The sequence below is a fragment of the Cricetulus griseus genome, chromosome 3, assembly GCF_003668045.3.
Source record: "Cricetulus griseus strain 17A/GY chromosome 3, alternate assembly CriGri-PICRH-1.0, whole genome shotgun sequence".
Taxonomy (NCBI): Eukaryota; Metazoa; Chordata; class Mammalia; order Rodentia; family Cricetidae; genus Cricetulus; species Cricetulus griseus.
Genome location: NC_048596.1, coordinates 23805798 through 23830901, shown reverse-complemented (window position 1 = coordinate 23830901; position 25104 = coordinate 23805798). Strand labels below are relative to the sequence as shown.

At 42.5% G+C, this 25104-nt stretch overlaps 1 protein-coding gene across 7 annotated transcripts in view; it reads right to left on the bottom strand.

Annotated features, from left to right (window-relative positions):
- Myof (myoferlin) overlaps positions 1–25104 on the bottom strand; it is a 150634-nt gene that overhangs the window by 68464 nt on the left and 57066 nt on the right. For 5 of the 7 annotated variants that reach the window (XR_003483726.2, XM_027407445.2, XM_027407444.2 and 2 more), the window contains exons 10-20: positions 24684–24714; positions 23881–23996; positions 23002–23128; positions 20599–20702; positions 17338–17406; positions 17195–17238; positions 14636–14718; positions 12136–12174; positions 10561–10685; positions 9208–9324; positions 216–393 (exon numbers count right to left, since the gene is read on the bottom strand). Coding sequence is in view for 6 of the 7 variants with exons in the window: in XM_027407445.2 (XP_027263246.1) it covers positions 216–393; positions 9208–9324; positions 10561–10685; positions 12136–12174; positions 14636–14718; positions 17195–17238; positions 17338–17406; positions 20599–20702; positions 23002–23128; positions 23881–23996; positions 24684–24714 (1033 nt within the window). In the remaining variant the exon portion in view is untranslated. The remainder of the gene's footprint in view (positions 1–215; positions 394–9207; positions 9325–10560; positions 10686–12135; positions 12175–14635; positions 14719–17194; positions 17239–17337; positions 17407–20598; positions 20703–23001; positions 23129–23880; positions 23997–24683; positions 24715–25104) is intronic. The other 2 variants (XM_027407446.2, XM_027407449.2) reach the window with 1 other exon arrangement.

The following is a 25104-nucleotide window of genomic DNA, read 5'->3' as shown; positions in this document are numbered from 1 at the left end:
TCAGGTTGTCTGGCTTGGTGACAATCTTCACCCACTGAGCCGTCTCACTAGACCCCAAGTTTAGCCACTCTTGTGGGCAATCCTCTTTCTCACATTAACTAATGAGACACTGGGCATAATGACCACCAGAGGGAAAGCACAGCACATGCTTCTTGTCCCAGGATGTACCCACTGTAAGCAAGAATATATAAGAGAAAACACTAGCACCGTCTTACCATCAAATACTGCACGGCTGTATTGAGTTGTTGACGCCAAGGGTTTACAGGTTGCATCAAACTTATTGCCGTAGTTCCCAATGCTGACTTCAAACTGAATGGCCTCACCAACATCTTGCAACATGGTGGCCGAATGGAACACAGCAGACAGGCTGTACTTCCGCCTTCGCTGGTATTTCTATAAAATAGGAGTAAATATAAGGTTCAGTATCAATTCATTTGTCTGTATTGATATGTGGATTCCCAGCAAATACAATTCTAAGCCCGGTTAATTAGTGCTGCACTAAACACCAGAGGGGAATGTTCTTGGATCCATCAGTCCCACTTGTCACATAGTGGGCAGAGATTAAAGTATTAAGGTCATCACCATGGACCTGACTGAAAGATGGGTAAACAATGTAAGTTTAAACAAGACACTGCTTAACCAAATTATGCCACTGTCGTAATAGGATGAAAATCCACAACTTAAGTTAATCCTAGTGCAAATATAGAAAATGGGAGTATTTTATTTATTATTACTTAATTTTGCCGGTGATTAAACCCAGAACCTTATACATGATAGGCAAGTACTCCGACAGGGAGATACCTCTCCAACTCCAAAAGGATATATTTAAAATGAATTAATTAAATATATGTTTTTAATATTAATGCACATGAAGGGGGTCTGGAAGAATATAACTCAACTTGCTAACAGTAATACTATCATAGAAGGCAGAAAGATAATGGTAACTTTATTTTCGAACTTAGACATGTTTGTTATTTTGAGTCACTGAAGTATATATTTTCTAATCAGAAACAACAATCAAGATGTTACTTTTCAATTTAAAAATAAGTGAAATTGTATTCTCTCTCTCTTCCAACCCCAGTCTCTCTTCTCTGTCTCCATTAGTAACTTACCTGACAATCTTTCCTTCTCTATCTATACCATGGCTTTATTTATTCAATTGAATGGATCACTAATTCTGTGTGTGTGTGTGTGTGTGTGTGTGTGTGTGTGTGTGTGTGTGTGTGTGTGTGTTTGGGGGCAGAGTTCTGACTTGCATGAGTCAAAAGTTTGGTCACCTATTTATAGAGATACCCAGACAACGGCTTCAAAAAATTTTTTTAAAAACCCTAAGATCCTTTTTATTAAGTATAATCAGACATAATTACTCTTCTGTCTTTCTCCATGTTTTTTTTTTCCATTTTTGAGCTCTCACAGCAGTCACTCCAGTCTCAAGTGCTCCTGAAGAGGTGTTTGTTTTCCACTAAATGAGGTCCTTCAGGAAATCATTAGGTTAAAGGGAAAGCATTTCTCGGGCATTTTGTCTGCCACAGTGACCAGAATTACTCCACACCTATCAGCATCTAGAGACATTTTTTTCTTAATTCAATCAAAACCAAGCAAACATCTCCTTAAAAGCTAGTCATTGATCATGGCTTATTTTTTTTATCATCGTTCTATTAGTTTGTTGAGATTTTTATACAGTGTATTTTTATAATATTCACCCTCCCTCAACTCCTCCCAGAACCTATTGCCTTATTTAAATTGTCTTTTTTAAAAAAATGTCTTTATATGTGTTTGCAAGGGCCTGAGTGTAAGTACATGAACCATGTCTGCAGAAGCCATAGGGGTCACATGAGAGTGTTGGGTACCCTAAAACTGGAATTACATGCAGTTGTAAGCCCTCATATGTGTAGTAGTAATCACACACTCGGCAAGAGCAGTAAGTGATTTTTAAACGCTGAGCCATCTCTCCAGCCCTCAACCCCAAATTAATGGTCTTTTTCTTTTTTTCCCCGAAAAACAGGGTTTCTTTGTAGCTTTGTTTCTTTGTCCTGGAACTCAGTGGACCAGGTTGGCCTTGAACTCACAGAGATCCACCTGTCTCTGCCTTCCGAGTTCTAGGATTAAAGGCATGCACCACCACTGCCCGGCCAATGGTCTTTTTCTAATAAAACATAAATGTATGTATCCATCAATACATAGATGGCACCTTTCCCATCACACCATACTTAAAAAAAAAACATGGTAAAATACATATAATAGAATTTACCACTTTAAGAGTCTGGCTCAAGAGCATCACGTAAATGCATATTGCACTACAATCACGAACCATCCAGGCAGGCACAGAACTCTTTTCATGTTATCACCTGCCATTCTACCTTCATCAAATAAAAATTCCCCGTTTCTCTCTTCCTCCAGCGGCTGGAACCACCATTGTCTTTCTGTCTCTGAATTCGACTACACGTCAGCTTCCTTGAATGTGTGGTATGTAGTTATCTATCCTGCGCTGGGCATAATTCACTTAGTGCACAGTCTTCTATAGCATCCGTGATGCAGCATGTCAGAAAGTACTTCCCCTTTTACCCAGTGCTATCCCGTTATATGAAAACACTTCATTTGTTTATCCAGTCACCCAGTGATGCACACACCAGCAGCTTCCACCTTTGGCTTTGGTGAATAACACCTCTCTAAACACGGGTGTGCAAGTGTCTGTGTGAGTTCCTGCTTTGAGTCTGTCTGCACTTAGATGTACAACTGACAGATTCTATAGTGACTCTGCTTTTAATTTTTTGAGGGCTGTTTCAGAATTTGTTTTTTGGAGACAAGCTGTCACTCTGCTTAGGCTAACTTAATCCTCCTGCCTCAGTCTCTACGGGCTGGCATTACAGGCATGCTTCATCATGCCTGGCTGTTGTGAGAACTTCTGTCAGCTTGTAGTCAGCTTGTAGAGATAGAAAGAGAAGGGAACAATCCCCTAGATAGCTCATGAGTATGAAGTCACCATTTTTGGGGAAAGGTGATTTTGACATCATATAACAGAGTCCTCTAAGATGACTCTGTCAGTCAGACACTCCTCTGAGCTCTGATCTCTTGCAGAATTCTTTCTAAATTATTGGCTGCAACCTGAGATTCACAGTCAATCACCTAGGGAAACTTAGCCTTAAAAGATTCCCTATCGAGCCATTATAGGTTTAAAAAGAAATCTGGCACTAGGGAAAAGTCCAGAGATTTACAAGGTTGACCCCAACTAACAATCTAAGCAATAGTCAAGAGGCTACCTTAAATGCCCTTCTCTGATAATGAGATTCATGACTACCTTATATGCCATCCTAGAGCCTTCATCCAGTAGCTGATAGAAGCAGAAGCAGACAGCCACAACTAAACACTGAGCTCAACTTTGGAGAGGAAGGAGTGATGAGCAAAGGGGTCAAGACCAGGCTGAGAAAACTCACAGAAACAGCTGACCTGAACAAGGGGGAGCTCATGAACCCCAGACTGATAGCTGGGAAACCAGCATAGGACTGATCCAGACCTCCTGAACGAGGAGGTCAGTTTGGAGGTCTGGTTAATCTATGGGGCCTCTGGTAGTGGATCAGTATTTATACCTAGTACACGAATGGACTTTGGGAGCCCACTGCACATAGAGGAATACTCTCTCAGGCTAGACACATGGGGGAGGGTCTAGGTCCTGCTCCAAATGATGTGTATATGACAGACTTTGAAGATCTCCCATGGAAGGTCTCACCCTCCCTGGGGAGCAAAAAGGGGATGGAATAGGGGGTCAGTGGGGGGCAGGGGAGGAGGGGAGGGAGAGGGAACTGGGATTGACATGTAAAACAAGCTTGTTTCTAATTTAAATTTAAAAAAGCGGGGGGGGGGCTCCCTATGTTAGCCCACTGTCTTGGTGGAAGAGGAGCTGCTGACACTGACGCTATTTACCAAGAGCCCGTTGAAGCACCCTCAATTATTCATGGTTCAAGAATGCTGGGAGAATTGGAAGCTTAAGTCTGAATCATCCAAGGATTTAAAAGCAAGAAATTATTTGTCCTAGTCATAATTTTATGCGCAGCATAACTTCTTCTTTATAAAGTAATAAGCATGATTTAAGAAAAAGTTTTTGATGATGTTGTTGTTGTTCGTTTGTTTGTTTTTTAAAGGAAATGTAATTTGGGGCCTGAGTCAGGGCCTGTGATGGTTAATGTTGCGGTCAACTCAATGAGATCAAGGGTCACCTAGAAGACCTCTCAGCATGTCTGTGGTAGAATTTCTAGACTTGGCTAACTTAATGAAGTGGGATGACCCACCCTAAATGTCGAAAGCATCTTCCCATGGGTTGGAGTCCTGAGCTGATTAAAAAGAAAAAGTCAAGCTGAGCATGGCAGTCACTTCATCCTATCTTATAGACAGCTTATGCAGTGTGACCAGCCATTGCAAGATCCTGCTACTATGCCTTTGTCAACATGATGGACTGTATTTCAAACTGTAAGCCAAATTAACCCCCTTTTTATTTGTTTATTTTTTTGTTTTTTTGAGACAGGGTTTCTCTATATTGTTTTGGAGGCTGTCCAGAACTAACTCTGGAGACCAGGCTGACCTCGAACTCACAGAGATCCGCCTGCCTCTGCCTCCTGAGTGCTGGGATTAAAGGTGTGTGCCCCCAACGCCCACCCCCCCTTTTTATTTTATGTGCACATTTGTCCATGTGAAGATATCAGGGAAAGCTAAAGAATGTACATTATAATCTGTTAGAAGTAGCTGGATGTATCTTTAATGATGGAGCCTTGAGTGGATCCTGGTCTTGGTGACGGAGCACAAGGTAGATGAGGTGGCATAGGCTGGCATTTCAAAAGCAAATTTGAGAAAGGAGTTGACTTTTGTCAAATAGGATACTAGTTTAGTCTTTGAAAGTGGCTGAAGAACCACAGGCATGGGGGACTAAAAGTCAGTGACAAAGAAGAAACAAGACATGAAAACTACTCATCTTGCCACATTTGGTCTGTTTGGGCTAACAACTGGCTGAGATGATGGGACAATCTGTATATGCTGCTTTGAGCAACTTTTACTGAGCCCTTAATATTGTCCAGACCACTGGGAGACCTCAAGGGGCCTCAGTTGTGCCTGAGGAGGAATATAAGCTCATAAAACACTCTAGGAATATGTTAGGTCATACACAAGGAGGCTGGGAAGGAGGAACACAGACAACATGGTTCAAGAACGGAGCCTAGATGATCCACCAGTGGAAAAGGAGCCACCACCAAGATACAGATTTTCTTTATAAAGACCCTTATGGCAAAGGCCATCAAGTACAAGGTTGAACCCTCTGAGTTTACAGAAAATGTAAAGTCAAGATCCAGGATGAGGAAGGAATTCCTCCTATTCAGCCAAAGCTGTTCTTTGCTGGTAAGCAGCTAGAAGATGGACATACTTTGACTATAACATTAAAAAAGACATTCATCTTGTTGAGACCTTGTGGTAGAGTTGACAAAAGAAGTCTTACACCACTCCCAAGAAGATGAAGCAGAAAAGAAGGGGGGGGCAGATAGCTGTCCTGACATGCTGTAACACATGAAAATGGCAAAATCAGTTGTCCTTATTAAGATTACCCTTAAGATACATGAGGTTCTGGAGTGTTTATTGCCAGCCACTTTGACAGGCATTACTGTAGCAAGTATTGTCCGACTTGTTGCTTCAGCAAAACCAGATGACCAGTAATTGTGCATGAGTTAAGAAAACATAAAAACAAAAACAAACAGAAAATGAAAAACAGATTCCAGACCTGGGAACAAAAATGAAAAAATAAATAGATAAAGGTGGCAGGAGGCAGGAGGCAGGAGGTGCTAGAACAATGCTGTGTTTGTAACACTTGATCTTCCTCTATCTGCCTGGAACCATCCACGGATGCACCAGGCTGGACCCTGCTGCAAGTCCTGCCTGGTAAGATCCATCCACCAGGCCCTCCCAAAACAAGGCCAGTTCTGCTCTAGGGAGTAGGGTATTCTTGACAAATTCCCTTTTGGTTGCAGCCTTACCAGCTCTACCCAGACACACGACCTGTGTGGGACAATGACCAGGATCATGTTCTAGGCTGAGCTAACCAGACTCACTGGGCAGAGATTCACCTCACTCCTGTGTGGCTCCCACTGCTCCATGGTGGGGTGGGACTAGGCTCTCAGCTCCTCTCTTGCCTTGGTATGTTAGTTGTTGTTGTTTTTCACATTTTGGTTTTAATTAAAGGTCTGGTACAAGCTATTTCACTATCTGTGCTTAATTATTAGGAACAAAGAAGACAAATTCTGTTTTGTGCCCCAGTTAATAAAGAAGACTGTTCTTTTATGTCTCTTACATAGTGCAATGAGCAATACGCATGTTTGTGCTTTGCTCTTCATTTTTGCACAAATGAATGAAATAAGCCTCTTTGGTTGCTGGTGTTTAATTACTATTTTCAGTGGGACACAGCTCTGTTCCTTTCCCTCATTTATGGTTGTTTAAAGTGAAGAGAAAGAGTCTGGATTTAAATTACTCTCTGATGACAGAGCAGAAAAATAAAAACAACAAACAAATTAAAACCTATGAGGTATCATAATGGCTGGAGGTCCACCCATCGTGGCATTTCTTCATAAGCCTAATCCAAACGGTATATTTAAAATCCAGCTATAATATGTGACTGCTCAGGCTTAATGCCATCATGCAGTCCCTTCCTTCAGGTTTCCTTGGAGGCCCGAAGGACATGTGTAGCTGTCCTCCTGCAAAGCTGTGCACTAGATAGCACGTAGCTGTCCGGTGTTCCCACCTGCCCTCTCCATTTTTCCCTTTTTCTTAATTTGTTTTCAATACGTAGTGAAAATCCTTGGGCTTTATGGAGTTGATAGTGTTGAGAAGTAGACGACATAAAGACTCTAGCCAGGGCCTTAGAGAAGAAAGTGGGGGACACATATCTTTGAGCTGTGTCCCTGTAACAAGTCAAAAGCAGCAGAAAATGGGTTTGTCTTGTATCTATCTCACAGCATAGACTCATGGAATCAAAGAGGTTCTTCCAGAAGAGTCTGAGAAGGGCCTGCTCTGCAGGATTTAGCTTGGAAAGTCAGGATGAGGCCTGCATTCTAGGCATTTGAATCTTTTTTTTTTTTTTTTTTTTTTTTTTGCTAATCAACTGGTATGTTTATGTTTTAGTTCCTTCAGGCTTCTACAACAAAATACCAGACCATCGTCTTGATGATTAATAAACGATGAATATCTATTTCTTATAGTTCTGAAGAGCCAATAGATTAGGAATCCAGTAAGGCCATTTTCTTGTTCAGGCACGGAGTCTTCTAAATATGTCTTCACATAGGAGGAATACCTCTCCAGTGCATCATTTATAAGGTGACTAGTGTCATCCTGATGCTAGAGCTTTCATGATCTAATCACAGCCAAAATGCCTTAGTCCCTAACCCCTTCACATTGGAGGTTAGGTTTGAGCATATGAATTTTGGGGTGAGAAAAGCACTCAGACCATACCAATTTACAAGTGCAAGCCAATGAACAAGGCCACGGTGTGTAGCGGAGAAGGAAGGGTCTCATTACAACGAGTAGATGTTCTTGCTGTCAGTCATGCTAAAGGGTAGCAGAGTTTACAGCAGGCAGACATTAGTTTACTTCAAGGAAGGAAACTCTCCTGGATCAGCTGAGAACTCATGAGGGCTGAACCTGCAAGCTCAGATAAAGAAGTGTTCAAGGCACCAACTGGGTTCAGCCATAAGAAGGCAGGGTGGAAATGCACAGGAAGCCTGATGATAAGGGAGTTAGAAAGTGTTATACCCCAAGTTAACAACTAAGCCCTACCAGCCCAAGGACTAGGTAACTTCTTGGGATTCTGGGAGTTGTAGTTCTTGGAAAATAACAACAAAGCCTCATGAGAAAGTACAGTGGCCTATAAGTTTTGTCCATAAAAGCCCCCTACAACACGTGGCTAAGGGCCAATCAGCTGGAAAGTTCCAAGGAGTGGTCCTGACCAAATTTCATCTTCGTCAGTATTTAATATTTTAATAAAAGCTTGCTTTAAATTTGGCCCAAAGTGGTGGGACTGGTTTTTCTCTGGCCAATCTCAGGATTAACAAAAACTGCCTGAGTTTGTGGGCTCTGAGAACAGCTGCTTCATGTCAGCCATCCACTGTTGACTTGATTCAGAGCCAACATCTTTTGTAGGTTGCTGCTTAGTTTTTCTATAACCTGGGGAAATGAGGGAAAGCCCTTTCCTGTTCTCAGAGTGGAGGGTGCAGCAGCCTAAGGAAGTTGGTGGGCCCGGAGCAATCTAAACCAAGCCAGGAGAGAGGCCCTGGGCAGAGGAGTGTCAGTGAGCCAGCTGCTCTCCCACACAGTTCAGATTTGTGTGCCCCAAGAACATTGATCTGAGAGTCTCAGAACACAGAGGAGAACTTAGAAGATGTCTTGGCTTCAAGGAGGAAGGGACTCAGAGCCATTGTAATAGCAGTCAGAAATAGGCATGTCCTTATCACTGTGAACCCTGAGAGGTCACTGCTGCCTGTGAAAGTGGGGATGGGTAACTCTGGTACCTATGCCATTTGGGGGAGGGAGCTCTTCCTCACATCCTCTCCACCCAAGGGGACTGCTTGTCACTCTGTTCTAGCCAGGTACGATAGAGTATGTGGTGGCCAGTCTTGACTTAGAACTTGACTGGATTAACAAACCTAGGAGATTAGTCATGCCTCTGGGTATTTCTTTGTGTTTCCAAAGACAACAGATCATGAGGTCTTGAATACAATTAATAGATTATCACTTGCTGAATTTATATCATGATAGCACAATCAGAACTGGTGACGGTGAGAGGTGGAGAAAGTAGTTCATGGGGACTGTGAGATCCTGGCCTCGTTCTCTGTTTCCCCCCTTTCGGCCTGACCCTGATGAAGAAGCCCTCAGCCACACACTCCTTCCCCGATGCTATTCTGTCCAGTTCTCGAGGGACTGTGCAACCACAGACAAGATGAGTCCTTCTGCCCCGAAGCTGTCTATGTCCAGTAATTTTTGTCAGAGTGCCAGAGGCTAATGCACCTATTAACATCTCAGTGGCTGAAACAAGCCTCATTATCTTCATAGGGTTGTCTTGGCTATATCAGAGGAATTTTGGAGGGACTTATTGTGAAGCAGGTCTTTCTCCAGCTCTCCCATAGATAACTCTCAGTGCCCCCAATCCCTTCCATCCCACGCAATGTTCACACCGACATTTACCTCCACAACCAGAAGGTCATCATTTGAAATGGGCTCAAGCTTCTTTTCTGGTGGCTTCTTTTCAAGGAAAGTGGTCAGTTCAACCAAGATTCTGCCTCTGTAGGCTACACCTTCTCCCTGAAAGGCAAGAACACAGGATTATCCCCATAGGCAGGAACCACAGCAGAAAACCTCTGTCTATCTAATCAGACTCAAACATACATACACACACAAGCGTGCTGTTTTCTCCATGGTCCTATTCTCCTAAGTAAATCAGCTAGCAATTCCTACTAATCTAAGTCTTTAATATCTGAAGGAAGAGCCATTTACTTTCAGATGGATTCCAAGTGATGCCATGAGATGCTAGGGCAGAAAAGGGTCTTATTTTGACTAAGGCCAGAAGTTTTGAAGCCATGCTCCATGCCTGGAAGGAGTTCCTCAAGCAGGGTGGTGAGGAGAGTAGGCTCAAAGTCTCCTCCATCTTAGTTCATCAGAACAGCCCTGCGTTTATGTTTATTTATAACTTGGTTCTTTTTCTTCTCTTATCTTAATAAAGAAACTGTCACGTGACAACCAGGCAAGTCTCAGCATGGCCAGGAAACAAAGGATGCTTTGGGTATGCCAAATGCAAGTCAAGAGTGGATGCTCCTCCCACCACACTCAGCTGGTGGAGAAGTGAATGGCTCCCAATTCCTCTCTGTCTTCAGTGTTCCCTTCCCAGGGCCATTTGTAATCCTTTTTATTCTTTAAATTTAAACATTGGGGGATAATTAAAAGACATTTGACTTCTATTATAGTCAAAAGAGAATTTCCCATCAGTGACATGAAGCTCGAGGACAGCTTGGCGTCTCCAGTCATGTCTGTGCCAGTCCTGGAACATGCATTGGAACGAAACCGTGTGGGGTCTTACTAGGAAGGAGGCCAGCACGGGCTGCTGATGTTTCTCATTAATGTAAAGTTAAAGATGGGCATGGTTTGTGCCACGAACCCCATTGCTTGATTTCTTGGTCATTAAAATCTGTTTCTTTGCTTTCTTAGACAGAGTCTGTCTGTGTAGATCTGGCTGGCCTAGAACTCATTATATAGACCAGGTTGGCATCAAGATGACATAAATCCACCAGCCTCTGCCTCCTTAGTGCTGGAATTTAAGGTGTGTACTATCAAGCCCAGCCTCCCAGGATGCTTTTCTATCCTTTAATTCTGAGTCTTAAGGAGTGTAAGATTCCTCTCCTTTAACACATTATCAGTTGAAATGGTAGGTCTGTGTTAGGGGTGGGGAATGTTAGTGCCCCTACATGAGATGTTTATTTCTATTATAAGAAGGAATCCCATTAACCAGTATCCCTTAATCACAGCCTTCATTGAGAAACTAACCTTCCCTGTATTCAGCTCATCATAGGGGTCCGGGAATCCCGTGTACTCTCTGGGGCTTCCGTAAAGGTTCAAATAACAAGGTCCAAATGTTGGGACAAAGCCCACCTCTGTCTCTCCAGTGTTTGCTGAGACATAAACATCATCAATAGATTTCAGGTCTTTAATGTTCAAGCTATGGAAATAAATATTAGTTATTAGTCAGTTAGGTAAGATGAAGTTTTTCCTCTAGTTTGTGAATTAGTTGTATTAGTGAAAACTATGAATACCAGGGGACCTGCCATGTTCCCATTTTACTATCACTTTAAGATAATAAACAAAACATGGGAAAATTCAGAAAACTTATCCTTACAAAAAGAATGCTATTTAAATGAATGAAACTTAAGTTGATCTTCACATTTTTTGCAAGTTTATAACATATATTAAATATTTTGTCATATTTGGAGTAAAAGATGATATTGTTTAAATGGTATACCAGATTTACTTAATATCACCTGCAAATATGTCATGTAACCTCAAATTGTATGGTAGGTGCTATTAAAAATACACTGGAATTTTTAAATGAGTCAATGAGTTCCTTATGGTTATAAGACCATATGATATTCGGAAGTATTAAGCAGAACCATTTTGCTTTCTCTCTTCAGTGATCATCTGATAAACTCTGTCTCTGCTACTTGGACTCAGCAAGAATACCCCTCAATAATGGATACTTAGGGCAATGGAAGGCAACAGCCAAATCCAGAGGAAATCATAGGTGACCACAAGGAAATACAAGAATGTTCTTCAACAGTCTGAATGGTTCCCAAATGGGAGAGGGATGGATTTTTCTCTGAAAAGCAGACTTGGGAGCATTCTAGGGCAATACCTGGAGGTCAAATTTGGTTCAGGCATTGGATTTTATGTCTTTAACATCCTGTGGTAAAGGGCCAGAGTGTTGGTTAGGAATAAAAGATTGAAGCAGAGTCTCAGAGAAAGAGTATTCATATGAGGAGGCTGCTAAAGCCAGTGCTTCTCCAACCCAGAGCCCTCATCTGTTAGAGGGACAATAACATCTGCCTTAAGAGAATTGTGATGGCTGACACTGAGCAAACTTGCAAAAAATGGCTAGTGCTGTCCAAACCAAAGTTCATGTTACGATGTCTCCTACTGAGGAGTGAAAAGTGGAAAGCACTCAACTCTTCCAATCTAGAGAGTCACATCAAAAGTGAGACAAAGGCCCTTCGCACATGACTGGAATGGCTGATTTAGTAGTGCCCTGCATCTCTACCCACTGAACATAAACAATAACAAAAAGTATTACATCTCACAAGCAATTATTTGCAATAAAGCCACACAGAAAGGTGTGCATCAAGGTGACATATGAAACATGGCACAAGGGCTGGCTGTCAAATTTATTTTAAATTTTTAGGCATGCAGGGCAAGCACACACCACTTATGAAACATTCTGACTCTGGCAAAACTGTATTTGAGACAGTGAAACATCAAAGAAAAGGTCCTAAGGCAATCGATTAATATATCCTTAGTGAGAAGACAGTAGATAGGAAGCTCTAAAAGACAGCAAAATTACAAAGCGTAAACCTGTATATGATGCAGCCCCAGTTCCCGAAGAGGAGAAATCTATGTAGTAAAAATATGATTGGTTAGAAACAAGAGGAACATGGACAGTATAAAACACACATTGCAAAGTTAATCGTATCTGTGCTGAATTAGCAGCTGAGCAACAGCAGGGAATCCCAGTTCACACCCAAATCCCAGGAGCCTTTTGAATTCATCGTACTAGTCTTACCAGTTAAATGCCAAATGGCTCAAAGCTTTGTGACACGTGGTAGAACCAGCACATATGAATAACCCAAATTCACCAGCCCCGAGGAGCCAGCATTTGAGCAGAGCTGGCTTCCCACAGCCATAGGAAGCAGGCGAAGTTAACAACATGGCATGCTTTTAATAAAACGTTGACATGTCTTTAGCTGGGCCCATGGCCAGAAAATGCAAGTTAATTTGGTCTGGGGTAAATAAGCAAACACCTGTAGTTAACCCTGGGCTATGAGATGCAAAAGCATGGTTTATTTCTTTGTGCATGTGTTGGGGGGGGGGCAGGAAGTGGGGGGAGGCAGCTCCTTGTTGTTTTTCGATCCTGAACCAGGTTACCTGCGGGACCTGTAATAGCACAAATTCCCAGAGAAGGGGGTTGAAACTGCTGGAAACAATTTCTGGGCTTGGTTTTGATGTTATCACGCTGTAAAATACTTTTACCGGTATTTCTTGAGCCACCACATTTAGATATTTTTTAGTGACGCCCTACTTAATAAATGGACTGGGTTGCTTTTACCCATTCTCTCTACAGATGTGGCCCCTTTTGACCTCTATGGGTTTTCTTTAACCTACAGTAGGTGCATCTATATTGCTCACACAACAAAAAGAGGCTCCGAGCACACCTGCCCTTCCTCATTCACTTTTAATCTGTATGTTCTGTGTTTGTGTTTTACAATTAAGAAGGGAGATAGCATTTATGTTCTGTTCAGAGTTAGGGCTGTGGGTTTAAAAAAAAGAAGAAGAAATAAATAATTCTAATGTTACAGTAACCACTGTACTACTTGTTTTCTGCAGAGAAAGGGGCCACACTTTCACCTCCTTTGCTGAATCTCTAGTCTTATGATCCCTCCAGCAGAGAATGTGTAGGTGCAATCTCATTCTGACTTTCAACTGCTTGCTCGAAATAATGCCACATGTGACTTTGTATCTGAACAATGCATTTCTGTTAGGTTTCCCTGCAATTTATAATTGTCTTTCTTTTTAACGTCTCAAGATGTGAAACTAGTGCCTTTAAAAAAAAAAAAAAAATCTTATCTCTAGGACCTTCCAGGTTCTTGACATTGGTTGGGATTGATAGTATTTATTTCTTATTTTATGTGTTTTGCCCGCATGTGTATATGTGGATCATGCATCTACAGTGCCTGCAGAGGCCTAAGAAGGCATCACAGTCCCTGGAACTGGAGTTACTGATGGTTGTGAGCCATCTTGAAGGTACTGGGAACCACGGTCAGGCACAACAGCAGTGAGTGCTCCTAAGTGCTGAGCCATCCTCCACCCTCATATTGATGCTCTTTTTTTTTTTTTTTAAGATTTTATTTATTTACTATGTATACAACATTCTGCTTCCATGTATATCTGCACACCAGAAGCGGGCACCAGATCTCATAACGGATGGTTGTGAGCCACCATGTGGTTGCTGGGAATTGAACTCAGGACCTCTGATAGAGCAGTCAGTGCTCTTAACCTCTGAGCCATCTCTCCAGCCCGATGCTCTTTTTAAAACACACACACACAAAAAAAAATTGGAATAAAAGAGAACTTCAGTATCTCAAGACAAAATTTTATTTCAAATTACTCCAGTATGTTTAATCTACTGGCCCTTAGGAAGCTCAAGCTGCAGGTATTAGTGTGCTTACTTCTCTTATTATTTTAACTGCTTCTTTCTCATCACTGCACTCCCTGGGTATGCACCAAACCATGACAACAGGTACCACAATATGCGGACACTTTACACTGACAACCAAGACAATTCTACAACAGCTCCTGGCTAATTTGGATAGGACCAAGAAAGCTAAACATTTTTAAGTTGTTTCCATTGTTAACCATTTTGCTACTTACCACCAAAACATCACTGGCATGGCTCACTGGATTCACTGTTGTTGTTGGTGGTGGGGTGCTGGGCAGATACTAAGGATTGAGTCTAGTGTTTTGTATTCTTTAGGTACATGCTCTATTGATTAGTTACTGATTGCCAGCCCTATGTTTCATTCCTATCTTGCCAAATTGCCTAAGCTAGAAGGAAACTTCCTATGTAGCCTAGGCGGGCCCTGAACATGTGATTCTCCTGTCTTAGCCCCCTCTGCAGTTGAGGTCACAGTCCTGTGTCATCGGGCCCAGATACACTTGCCTTTTAAGACATCAAGCCTCTTTCTAGGTGAGTGCCTCAGTTCACACTTTCTGTATAAGTACTACTTGCTAAGGCACTGCTGGAACACGTTGGCCGCTCTTTTCTAGAAGGTTTCATCCTGACCCTCAGGGGACTTACCTTCTACTTCTCCCCCAGAAGCAGCAATTTTAGAGAGGTATAGATACGTTGTCCCAACAACATCATTTTTGGTAAGCCGGTCCCTGTGTAAAACAAGAGGTTATGCCATCTGCCCGTGAACTATAGCTTCATTTCAATAATAGTTTTTGTTGTTGTTTTGTTTTTTTAGAGACAGTATTTCTCTGTGTAACAGCTCTAGCTGTCCTGGAACTCACTCTCTGTACTCGAGCAGAGCTGTATTCGAACTCAAGAGATCTACCTGCCTCTGCCTCCCAAGTGCTGCGATTAAAATCATGTGTACCACCACCTGGATCATTTCAATAATCTTAATAGAAGAGTTAGAGGGATTCTGTCCAATGGCCTCAAGCTTTACTGTACTTAAGGACTGTGTAGAAAGTTTCTATCCTCATCTGTTCAAGCTCAATTTGGGAAGCCAGGGCTAGCGGCTAGGAGCACACACAGCAACCTGCGTGTCTGATGCTGGTGACCCAGCCACTCTAGAATCTCTGATCCAGTCTGATCATTCATTCTGCTGTCATGAAGTTGAGATTCCCAGAAAAGTCAAAGGATTTTCAAATGGCCACACTTAAATTTATATGATGTTATGCTATGAGTTCATGAGTGGACTGTAATTATGCTGTGTAAACTAGTCAGCTACACCTTACCATGTCCACAGTGATTTTTATGGTGATTTAAATGGCTTTACAAGCATAATGGGCTGTATCTAGGGATCTATCAAAGAGAGAAAAAGTCTCTTCTAATTCAATTCAAATGTTCATTGAGCACCTAGTATATGACAAATGTTTCTCAGAGCACAGCTACTTGACTAAAATTTAATTTTACCTAAACTGTGGGGAAAGATTTGCCAATATTAACTACAAATATCAATGTGTGCCCTTCTGTAGGCATCCTAGAGAGGCCTTTGGTTGGGCATGTTGTATGAACACCCCTCTGTTCCAATCCTTTTATTCATTAGCCATCTAGTGACATGTCCATTCTGAAGCCTAAGGCTCAGTGTTTTGGGGGAAGATCTTAGCATAATATCTTATAAGAAGTAACCAATCTAAGTAATTTGTTAGAAAAATATTATATCCAGGTATTAAGCCATAATATTCAAACATAAAATTCAAACATGCAGTTTGAATCCTTTCTGTCTGTTCAGATGGGTTTAGAATGCTTAACTTTACCTTAGTTCTTCAAATACCCTTTAGTATATGCAATCTAAGTTCTGGGTGCAAGGATTCCCCAGTGAAACTGGGGCCCTCTGTGTATCCTCATCTTTGGAGGGGGCAGGAGAGGGCAGGGAAGCCCACATTCACAAAGACCACAGGCAATGCTAGGATGGCTCAACCTGCACTCACCTAGCTCTAGGGTCAACAGTCCAGGGTGGGTACCAGAGCCATGCAGGATCTAACTCCATACTCCTGAGGGTCCTTTGGGCCCTGGAATCTCCTACAGCATATGACCTGGGGATCCTCAAATACCTTGAAACTTTTACATTAAAGAAGGGGACATTTTGTCTTCAGATCTCAACTGTGACTCTCAGTTGTGATGAGGTCACAAAATAAGTGTTGCTCTCCTCCACCTCAGCATGTCATCTTGCTGAGGTACCAATAGGGCCTTAACATGAAAGTCAGATAGATGCATTTGACCAAAGGAGAAATGTGGGGTTACCAGGCAGTATGTGAGATCAACTGCGTCTCTAGTCACCAAGTGTCTGTGGGCAAGCCACCAGCCTCTCTGAGCGTCAATGTCCTTACTGTAAAGTGAAGTTGAGGTCAGTCCCTGCCCCAGAGAGTCACCATGGAGATGATGATGAAGTTTGCCCATGTTTCTTCCTCAGATGGCTGAGGGCTGTCATTTGAACACTCCATCCAATGAGAACATTTTATGAGTGGTCTTATGATGGCCAATTGGTTATGAGAAGTTGGTCTAGTAAAAATACTTCAATAAATCCCCTCCTTCCTCCTTCTCCTCTCCCCTTTTCTTTTCTTGAGCCCTGGTCTTACTATGTAGCCCAGGATGATCTGAAACTCACAATGCCACCCCCACCCCCCACCCCCCTCCACCAAACTTCTAAATTCTGGGACCACAGACATGTGATATCATACCTAACTTGAAAAAAATTTTGCTTTCGGGTAAGCAATTTTATTGATTTTCCTTTCTAATAATAACAAAGAATTATTTTCAGAGATTTTGGTGATTCTTCTCAGATATTAATTTACTCTCTTTCTGAAATCTATTTTGGACAGCCTAATGGAATTAAAATTCCTAATTTCTTATCTTTGAGTATTTTCTGGTCTCCCTTATTTTGTTTATGAACTACTGAACCAAGATATTCAAAATTTTTCTGAAAAGCCTTTTCTATTATTACTATTACTATTGTGGTTGTTGTTTTATTGTGTTTTTAAAGAACTCCTGCCGCCCAGTTCCAGGCTCGGCTTTCTTGTGGAAGAATAGCAAACACACCAAAAGGTGTGAGTTAGGTCACCTTAAGCAATGCACTTGGTCCCCAAATGTTTAACTCTTTATGCTGAATCCAACACACTTTTAACTTACCAGTCATATACTGTTAGTTTTATTTTTTCACACATGGAGGGAAACTGTTAAAGCAAAACAGAAAAAGGCAATTATTTCTCCATTTATTCACTAACTAGTGGAGTCAATATTCTTAGTTTTTATGAAAGAAAAGAAAGACAAACCTTGATCTGAAGATTGACAATTTGATTCCATTCAGGGTTTGCATTTCTCTCGATTATGTTTGTGCAAACCTGCAAAAATCACCAAAGAAAAACAGTAAGTAGTCATATTTCTAACTACTAACAGCTTTTCATGTATGTGTGCCTATGATTGTGACTTTAGGGTCTACTTATTAATTATATATTTAGTAACCTGTAAATCCTTCGTCTGTCACTTCCTTCTCTTTCTCCCCCTCCTTTCTCTTTCCCTTTCCTCTCCTCCCTTCTCTCTCTTTTCCCTCTCTTCCTTCATCTCTGTCTTCCTCTTTCCCAACGCCTCCCATTTGTCTTGGTGACAGGGACTGAACCAGGGCTTTGAACATATCGGTATGTGCGTATAATCTACACCTCAGGCCTGAACTTTATTTTTCCTGACAATCATTGGATAAAGTATAACATGGGTTTGAATTTAACATTGGTCTTTGTTTCTCCTGTTTAGCAAAAGTTGTTTTTATCCATGTCTTCAAGTTTTCACTTGCTAGATGTCTAATGGGTGATTGTAGCAGGGACTGGGGTTACTGAACATTCATTATACACTATTTGATAAACATCTCATGGTTATTAATTAACCAGGCTTCTCAATCCCACTCACCAGCTTCCTGTCTCGGCATTTCCAGTCACTCACTTGCTTTCAGTCAGTCAGCAGACACCCTTCTCCCCTCCTTTCTCCATCCCACCCAACCTGTCAGTAAATCCTGACATTCTTCCTCACATCCTTGACATGCTTCCTGATGAGAAAGCTCCTGACACACTTCATCATAAACATCTGCCCCTGCCTCCCCACTTTCCTCCCTGCCCCCTGACTCTTACCCACTCTACTGTGGTCCCCCAGGGCCCACTTAGAATGAAGTTCACAGCTCTCTCTGCCTCAGGAAGCCCTCTATACCCCATCCTCACTGACCTCATGTCTCACTTTCTCCTTGCTTGCTTTCCTCTAGCCACAAGGATGCCTTCCTCCCCTGCAAGGATGCTTCCTTTATAGCGCCCCCCCCCCCACTGCTCCTCTCCCTGCCTGGGAAGCCCTGCTCTCAGTTCTCTACACATCCAGGCCTCTGCTCAAATGTTACTTCTTCCAAGGCGTCCTACCTGCTAACTTCACTAACTACCCCTATACATACATACACACACATACACATACACACACACACACACACACACACACACACACACACACGTATGAGCATGCAGGTATACACATGCGTATATACATCTGTCACTTCCTGCCACTTTGCTTTCTGTGTGGTTCTAAGTACTGACTAAAATTGCCCAGTTCTTGTTTGCTTGTTTGTTGACTATGTGATGGTTTCCTAAGTCCCCTGAAGTTCACATGTTGAAAACTTAATATCTAAACTCCTATGTGCACAGTGTTTACAAGTGGGACCTTTGGAGAAAATGAAAAGCAATGAGGTCATGAGAGTGAGAGTCCCATGATGGCATTAGTAGCTTTGTTAGGAGAGGGAGAGAGACTTGAACTGTCACATTTACACTCTCTTGTCATGTGGTCCCTCTGTCACACTACCATACACTGGATGCTGAGCACATACTGTGCTGTGCTCCCGGACTGTTTTTGGGGACCATACAGATGGCTCCACTTCATCTTGACTCAAGGTCAGAGAGTTCAAAACTGTCCTTATCTTCCAAAGTTAAAGTCATAAGACCTAAAGGTCTAAGGCATGACTACTATAGGATGTTTGATCTTGGGAGTGGATGTCTTATCTAAATAACAACAGACTTGGTCTGAGGTGTGGTTACTCTTGACCCTCAAGGTTGGATAACAGGAAATTGAGACTAAGGTGTGGTTACCGAATGTCTGAAGGATTAAGGGAAGAAAGTCTGGTCCTTATACATGATAAAGAAGTCTTTTGCCATGTTCCCCTTGTGGTTGGGGTACTTAATAATGTTGAAAAATAAACTTGGGGTGTCCAGTATTCACTGGATTGCCCTCCTGACTCTATCCTGTGTCTCTGTCTTTTTCTTAGCATCTTTACCTGCCATTTCTCAGTCCACGATCCCCCTCTTGGGTATAAACCGGGCAAGTTGGCTGGATCCAACTGAAGCCCCACAAAGGCGGGTTACACCTGCAAGCCCATGGCTACAATAGACTGTCCAGCCTCAAAGCCACTAGCCAAGTAGATTTCTACTCTACACATTACCCAATCTCAGGTATTTTGTTTCAGCAACAGAAAACAGATTAAGACAGTGTGCGCCTTCTAGGCTCTGTGAGAACTATGGCTGACCCTGTGCTCATTTCCACATTCCTAGAACATGAGACAGATTATTTCTTAAACTAATTAACCAACTCAAAGATCCTATGAGATCATTAGCACTCACATTTACAGTTTAGGAAATTGAAACTATCAGAGTTAAGTTAAGGAGTGAGGCGGACTGTGGAGTAGAATAAAGTCTGCAGTTGAAATTGGACTTGACCTTACCCAGGGGCAGGGGCTTTCATACTGCATCTAAAATGACCCTCCTAGGAAGTCATGTCCAGTTTAGGATCCCTGCATTAATAACTAACTAGCACAAAAAAAAAATCTGGCTCTTCATACCTGTAACATGTATGCAACATAACTTCATACATTTCCAGGGCATGCCATTCTATGAGATAAAAGTCTCCATCTTTGACCATCTCTGTGGTTCATGTGGCCTCTCCTATACCAAGGGTCTCTTTGATTTCCCTACAGGTCTAAGATGAGCTCTTCTGCTCTACTCTCCTGTCTCAACCACTTGTTAGGGCACAGTGTTAGGGAAGTCAGGATTGGGGGTGTCATTGTAAGCTTTGGTTGTCAACTTGACACAGTCTGGAGTCATCTGAGAGGAAAGTCCCTTTCACAAATTATGAGATCAAACTGGCATGTGAGCACGTCTGTGGGGGATCGTCTTGGTTGTCAGTTGATGAAGGAGGTCCCAGCCCACTGTGGGCAGCACCATTCCCTAAGCAGGTGATCCTGGGCTGTGTGTGAAAGCCAGCTAAGCACGAGCCTGGGAACCAGCCACAGACTGAGTCAGTAAGCTGTGTTCATTTGAGTCTTGTATACTTTTTACTCCCCAAATAAGGCTACATAGAAAGCTGGCATAGCCAGATTCAAATAACCAGTCTCTCTGCAAGGTGGCCCACTGGCTAGGGGCTTCTTACCAAAGATAAATAGGAATTCTCCCCCAAGGAAATCATGGCATTTTAAATGTCTGTTCGAAGAGATGCACACATTCAGAACACATACGAACCTTTTTCCCAGCAAAGGAGACTTCTACAAACGGGTCCACAAGATTTTTCTTGTCTGCAGTGCCACCGAATATTTCCTTCACCGTCTGGGAGAAGGCGTCATCCACTGGAAAGGAACAGTTCACATGGCAGGAATCAAACCCACTCTCTTAAAACAATGAAATTCAACATTTCCCCAACACATCAAAAGAGATTTAAAAGAATTGTTTTCTGGGTGGGCAAGCAGGAGCAACAGAAAGGCTCTTTGTCTTGTGAGAGAGGGGGAGGGGTGTGGGGAAGGAAATGGTTTCTCCCTGCAAAGTTTTAAAATAATCAAGAATGCCTTGAAAAATAAACTGATAAATTATGTTAAAAAAGGCTGATCATTCATAGAAGAAGAAATAGGATTCCAGACATCCGTTTGGTTTGGGTAAGAGGCAATTGTCAAATTCAGGCCTTCATCCAATTGAAGAATGTGTGTGTAACAGGCCAGGATGATACAGCCCAATATGACATTTTAGAGAAATGCAAGAAAAGTCAACCTATTTATAAGTAGTGTCATTCTCACACATCAACACACTACAAATGTGGGTGTCTCTGTTTCATCAAACCCCAAAGTGGACAGAAACCAATGGAATGGGCCAGTGTAGGAAGAATGACGCAAAGCTAAGTTTAATTTATGGAAGACGTTTCTGAGGGAAAGATGGTATGGGAAGATTCTAGAATCTTTGCGAGGAGGGAAGAGTTCCTAGGAAAAGAAGCAAATCCTGAAGCTGTCAGTGGTGTGTGCTGCCACCTGGAGACTTGGAGAGTCCAGGGCCCCCAGAGCCTAGTAGAGGAGACTGGAGTGACGCTGCACTGGCAACAGTGATAGTCAGTGGTTGGCTTGGTCCCTACAAACGGAATCTCTGTAAGTCATTTACTATAAAGTGTCCGATCTCTCACTAAAAATGTCTCATAATAGGGACAGACATAGTGATTGAGACTTGACTATCCTTTGCTCAACATCTCTTAAAATATTTTTAATTGCTTATTTTGTGAGTGTGTGTGTGTGTGTGTGTGTGTGTGTGTGTGTATGATGTGTATACATGTTCTATATGTGAGGGTGCATGCATGCCACGCCAAATGTGCAGAAGTCAAAGAACAACCTTAGGTGTCTAGTTTCATCTTCTAACTTGTTTTTGAGGTGGAGTCTCTTTTGTTGTTTGCCATTGTGCTAGGTACACTAGGTTAGTTGGCCCACCCAGCTTCAGGGCTATAACCCTGTCTTGGCATCCCATCTAGCTTTGGGGGTACTAGGCCAGTACAAGCCACCACATTCAGCCTTTATCTGGGTTCTGGGCATCTGAAATCAGATACTCAACTTGAAGAGTGGTAATTTTACCCACTGAGCCATCATCATAGCCCCTGCTCAGCTATAGTTTAATAGTCTAATGGTAAGCACATTTTTTGTTAGAAGATTTTACATTTTATTCAGGACAAAAATAGATCGATGAGGCCAGTGATATGTCTAAGTGGGTAAAGGCACTTGCCACCAAGTCCTAAAATCTCAATTCAATCCCTGAGATCTGTTAGGTCCAAATCAGGCCCTCAATAGCAGTCCTGGTGACAGTGTCCTAAACAGGAGGATTTTGGCCATGTAAACAGAAGTATTGTTATTGGGTAAACAGAGCCTAAAATGGACTTCCATTTATCAGGAGCCTCTCTTAGTTCACCTTCAAAGGTCACCTACTTCAGTCAGGGCTATCTAGTTCCAGTCAATCTGAATAAACTATCTCAGTTCAAATACCCTACCCTGATGACTGCCACATAAAATCTGCTTGCTTTTCCTCCATTTTGCTTTTCTCTGATCCCCAAGAGGGAGCCTGGCAAATAAACCTTTCTTTCTACCCATAGAGTGGTACAGTTCAGTGGTTTCACTGCATCTTTGCTCATAAGACCTGTGTGATAGAGGAGAGAACAGACTCCCACAAGTTGTCCTCTGACTTGATGTGTACTGTGGCACATGTCTGTCTGTCTGTCTGTCTGTCTGTCTGTCTGTCTCTCTCTCTCTCTCTCTCTCTCTCTCTCTCACACACACACACACACACACACACACACACACACACACACTAAGCATAATGTTTAAAAAGAGGTTGAAAGTGCTGAATGTTCACCTCTCTTTAGCAGTCTCTAGAAAGAAACAGAACATGGAGTGAAGAAAAGACAGAGAAGAATGGCTCAAGAAGAAACATGGATGAGCAACAGCTACCCAGCAGCTGTTCTGAAAGCTTTCAGTGGGACCAGATGAGTGGTAGTAAATCCAGGAAGGTGTTTCAGATGGGAACTATGGAAGGAGCATCCATCCGCATTCAGAGTGAGTTCAACATGTACCATCTCAAAGACTACTGGCCCCCCGCCCCATGCATGAATAAGGCAGTACATACTCTGGGGGATGTCCTCAGCTCGGTAGATCTTCAGCAAGAAGGTTACCCACCGGAGGGCTATGCCAGCTGGAAGTAACAAGTTGCTCTCCACATCATCACTGTCATTATCACGATCTCGTTTCTCGGACTATCAGAGTCACATGGTTAAAATCACACATAGAAAGGAAGAATTTCCAACAGAACCAAGATATTGATGCCCAGAACTGCTTCCAATATGATCTCTAAGGTCTGGAGCATAAAGGTTCACCCATTGATTTTCCTTCAGCCTCAAAACCTCTACAAATCAATGTTTCTGCATCCTTCTGTCGTCTCATGAGCACCCATGTTAAGGCTGTGTGTGGATTCCTGTATTCTGGCTTCTCTCTAGCCCATTCCTGTTCCTAGCTTGCTGTACAATTCTCAGAGCTATCACTAACCCTTCGGGTAGAAGGAAGTGATGAGGTAAGAAATCCTTGCACAGAAGATGAATTCAAGTTTTTCTAATCATGCAAGGAAGTTATTACACACAAACACACACACACACACACACACCTTGAATTAAATACTTATATCTGGATGTTGTGATGCACACTTGTAATTCCAGCACATAGCAGGTGGTGTCAGGAAGACCAGAAGTTCAAAGTTAATCTTAGCTACATAGCCAGGTCTGGGACAGCTTGGGCTACATGAGGCTGTGCATGACCCAGCACCCCTGCCCCCACTAAAAGAAAGACTCACAAATGCTAGGAAGCACCAAGAAGGAATCTGAGCTACACTGACAGTCAGTGAGCAGAAAAGGATAGCTTCTTGGAATCAGAGGTGAGGTGAGTCTGGAGTCTGAGCTCTGTTTCACAGCCTAATTCCTTTTTAATAACAAAAGGTAGAGGGTGATTGACTTACAGGGGGTTCATCTCCTGTTCCCAGGACAAACATGCTGACTTTCATGTAACCTTTTGCACCTGAGCTGGCATCTTCTGGGTCATTGAGAAGAAGCCATTTCCTCATGATAGCATGGCCTAAAATAAAAGAATAAAAGGACAGGGACATTGGAAAGATGTGGTGGCAGGTCTGTGGTTTCATCCGATTCCCCAATCAAGTCCACATATCAACATGTCATATTCATGCCCTGCTCACACCTTAGCCCCACCCTCCTATCCTGGTGTGACTCAAGCAAGACTCTCCAAGCTATGTAACAGTGTCACTATTTGATCTAAATAAGATTACGAGATCATCACAAAACAAAGACATTACCTATTTGTGAGTATCACAATAAAAAATTAGACATCTTTATTAACCCGCTATTCCTTATTCTCATTCATCTCCTCCCTACCACAGAAGCTGAGTGTTTTTACTCCTGGGTGGGGGTGGGACATGCCTCTATGGAAGAGCTCTTTCCTCTTTTCAGCTCTATGAGGACCTGAACTTGATCCCCACCACTGAAAAGACCTCTGAGATTTTCTTTATTATGTATACGGTGTTCTGACTGGCTGCAGGCAGAAGAGGGCACCAGATCTCATTACAGATAGTTGTGAGCCACCATGTGGTTGCTGGGAATTGAACTCAGAACCTCTGGAAGAACAGCTAGGTGCTCTTAACCTCTGAGCCGTCTCTCCAGCACCCTCTGAGATTTTCTTAAGCTCTAGAATTTTCTTCAGAATCAGAAGGAATTGAGACTTCAAGTTTATAGGGAGGACATTACTTACCAGGTTCATCATACACAAATCCAACATCAATCTGGGGGAAAGTTAAAAATCAGTATTTCAATGTAAAGAAAACAGCATTATATTTGGATACAATGTCCTTGCTCTTAAATGCCCAAGATCTAAATTCCCACTCAGTATCAGCACTGTGCCTAATGTAGAAGACTCTTAATGAATCATTGCTGAATGAATGAGCTAGACTTAGGGTTGGAAGAGACCATGAAAGCAGGGTGACCCACATGTCCCAGTTTACCCGAGACTTTCTTGGCTTCAGCATTGAAAGTGCCAGAGAAACTGGGCCTATTAATCACCCTGCAGGACATCGCCTGGCCCTGTCTCCTGTCCAATCTTCCTTCTCCAGTCAGTCCTAATGTGAACACTACTCTCATCTCTGATTGGACAGCTCCACGATGTCTTTCGACAT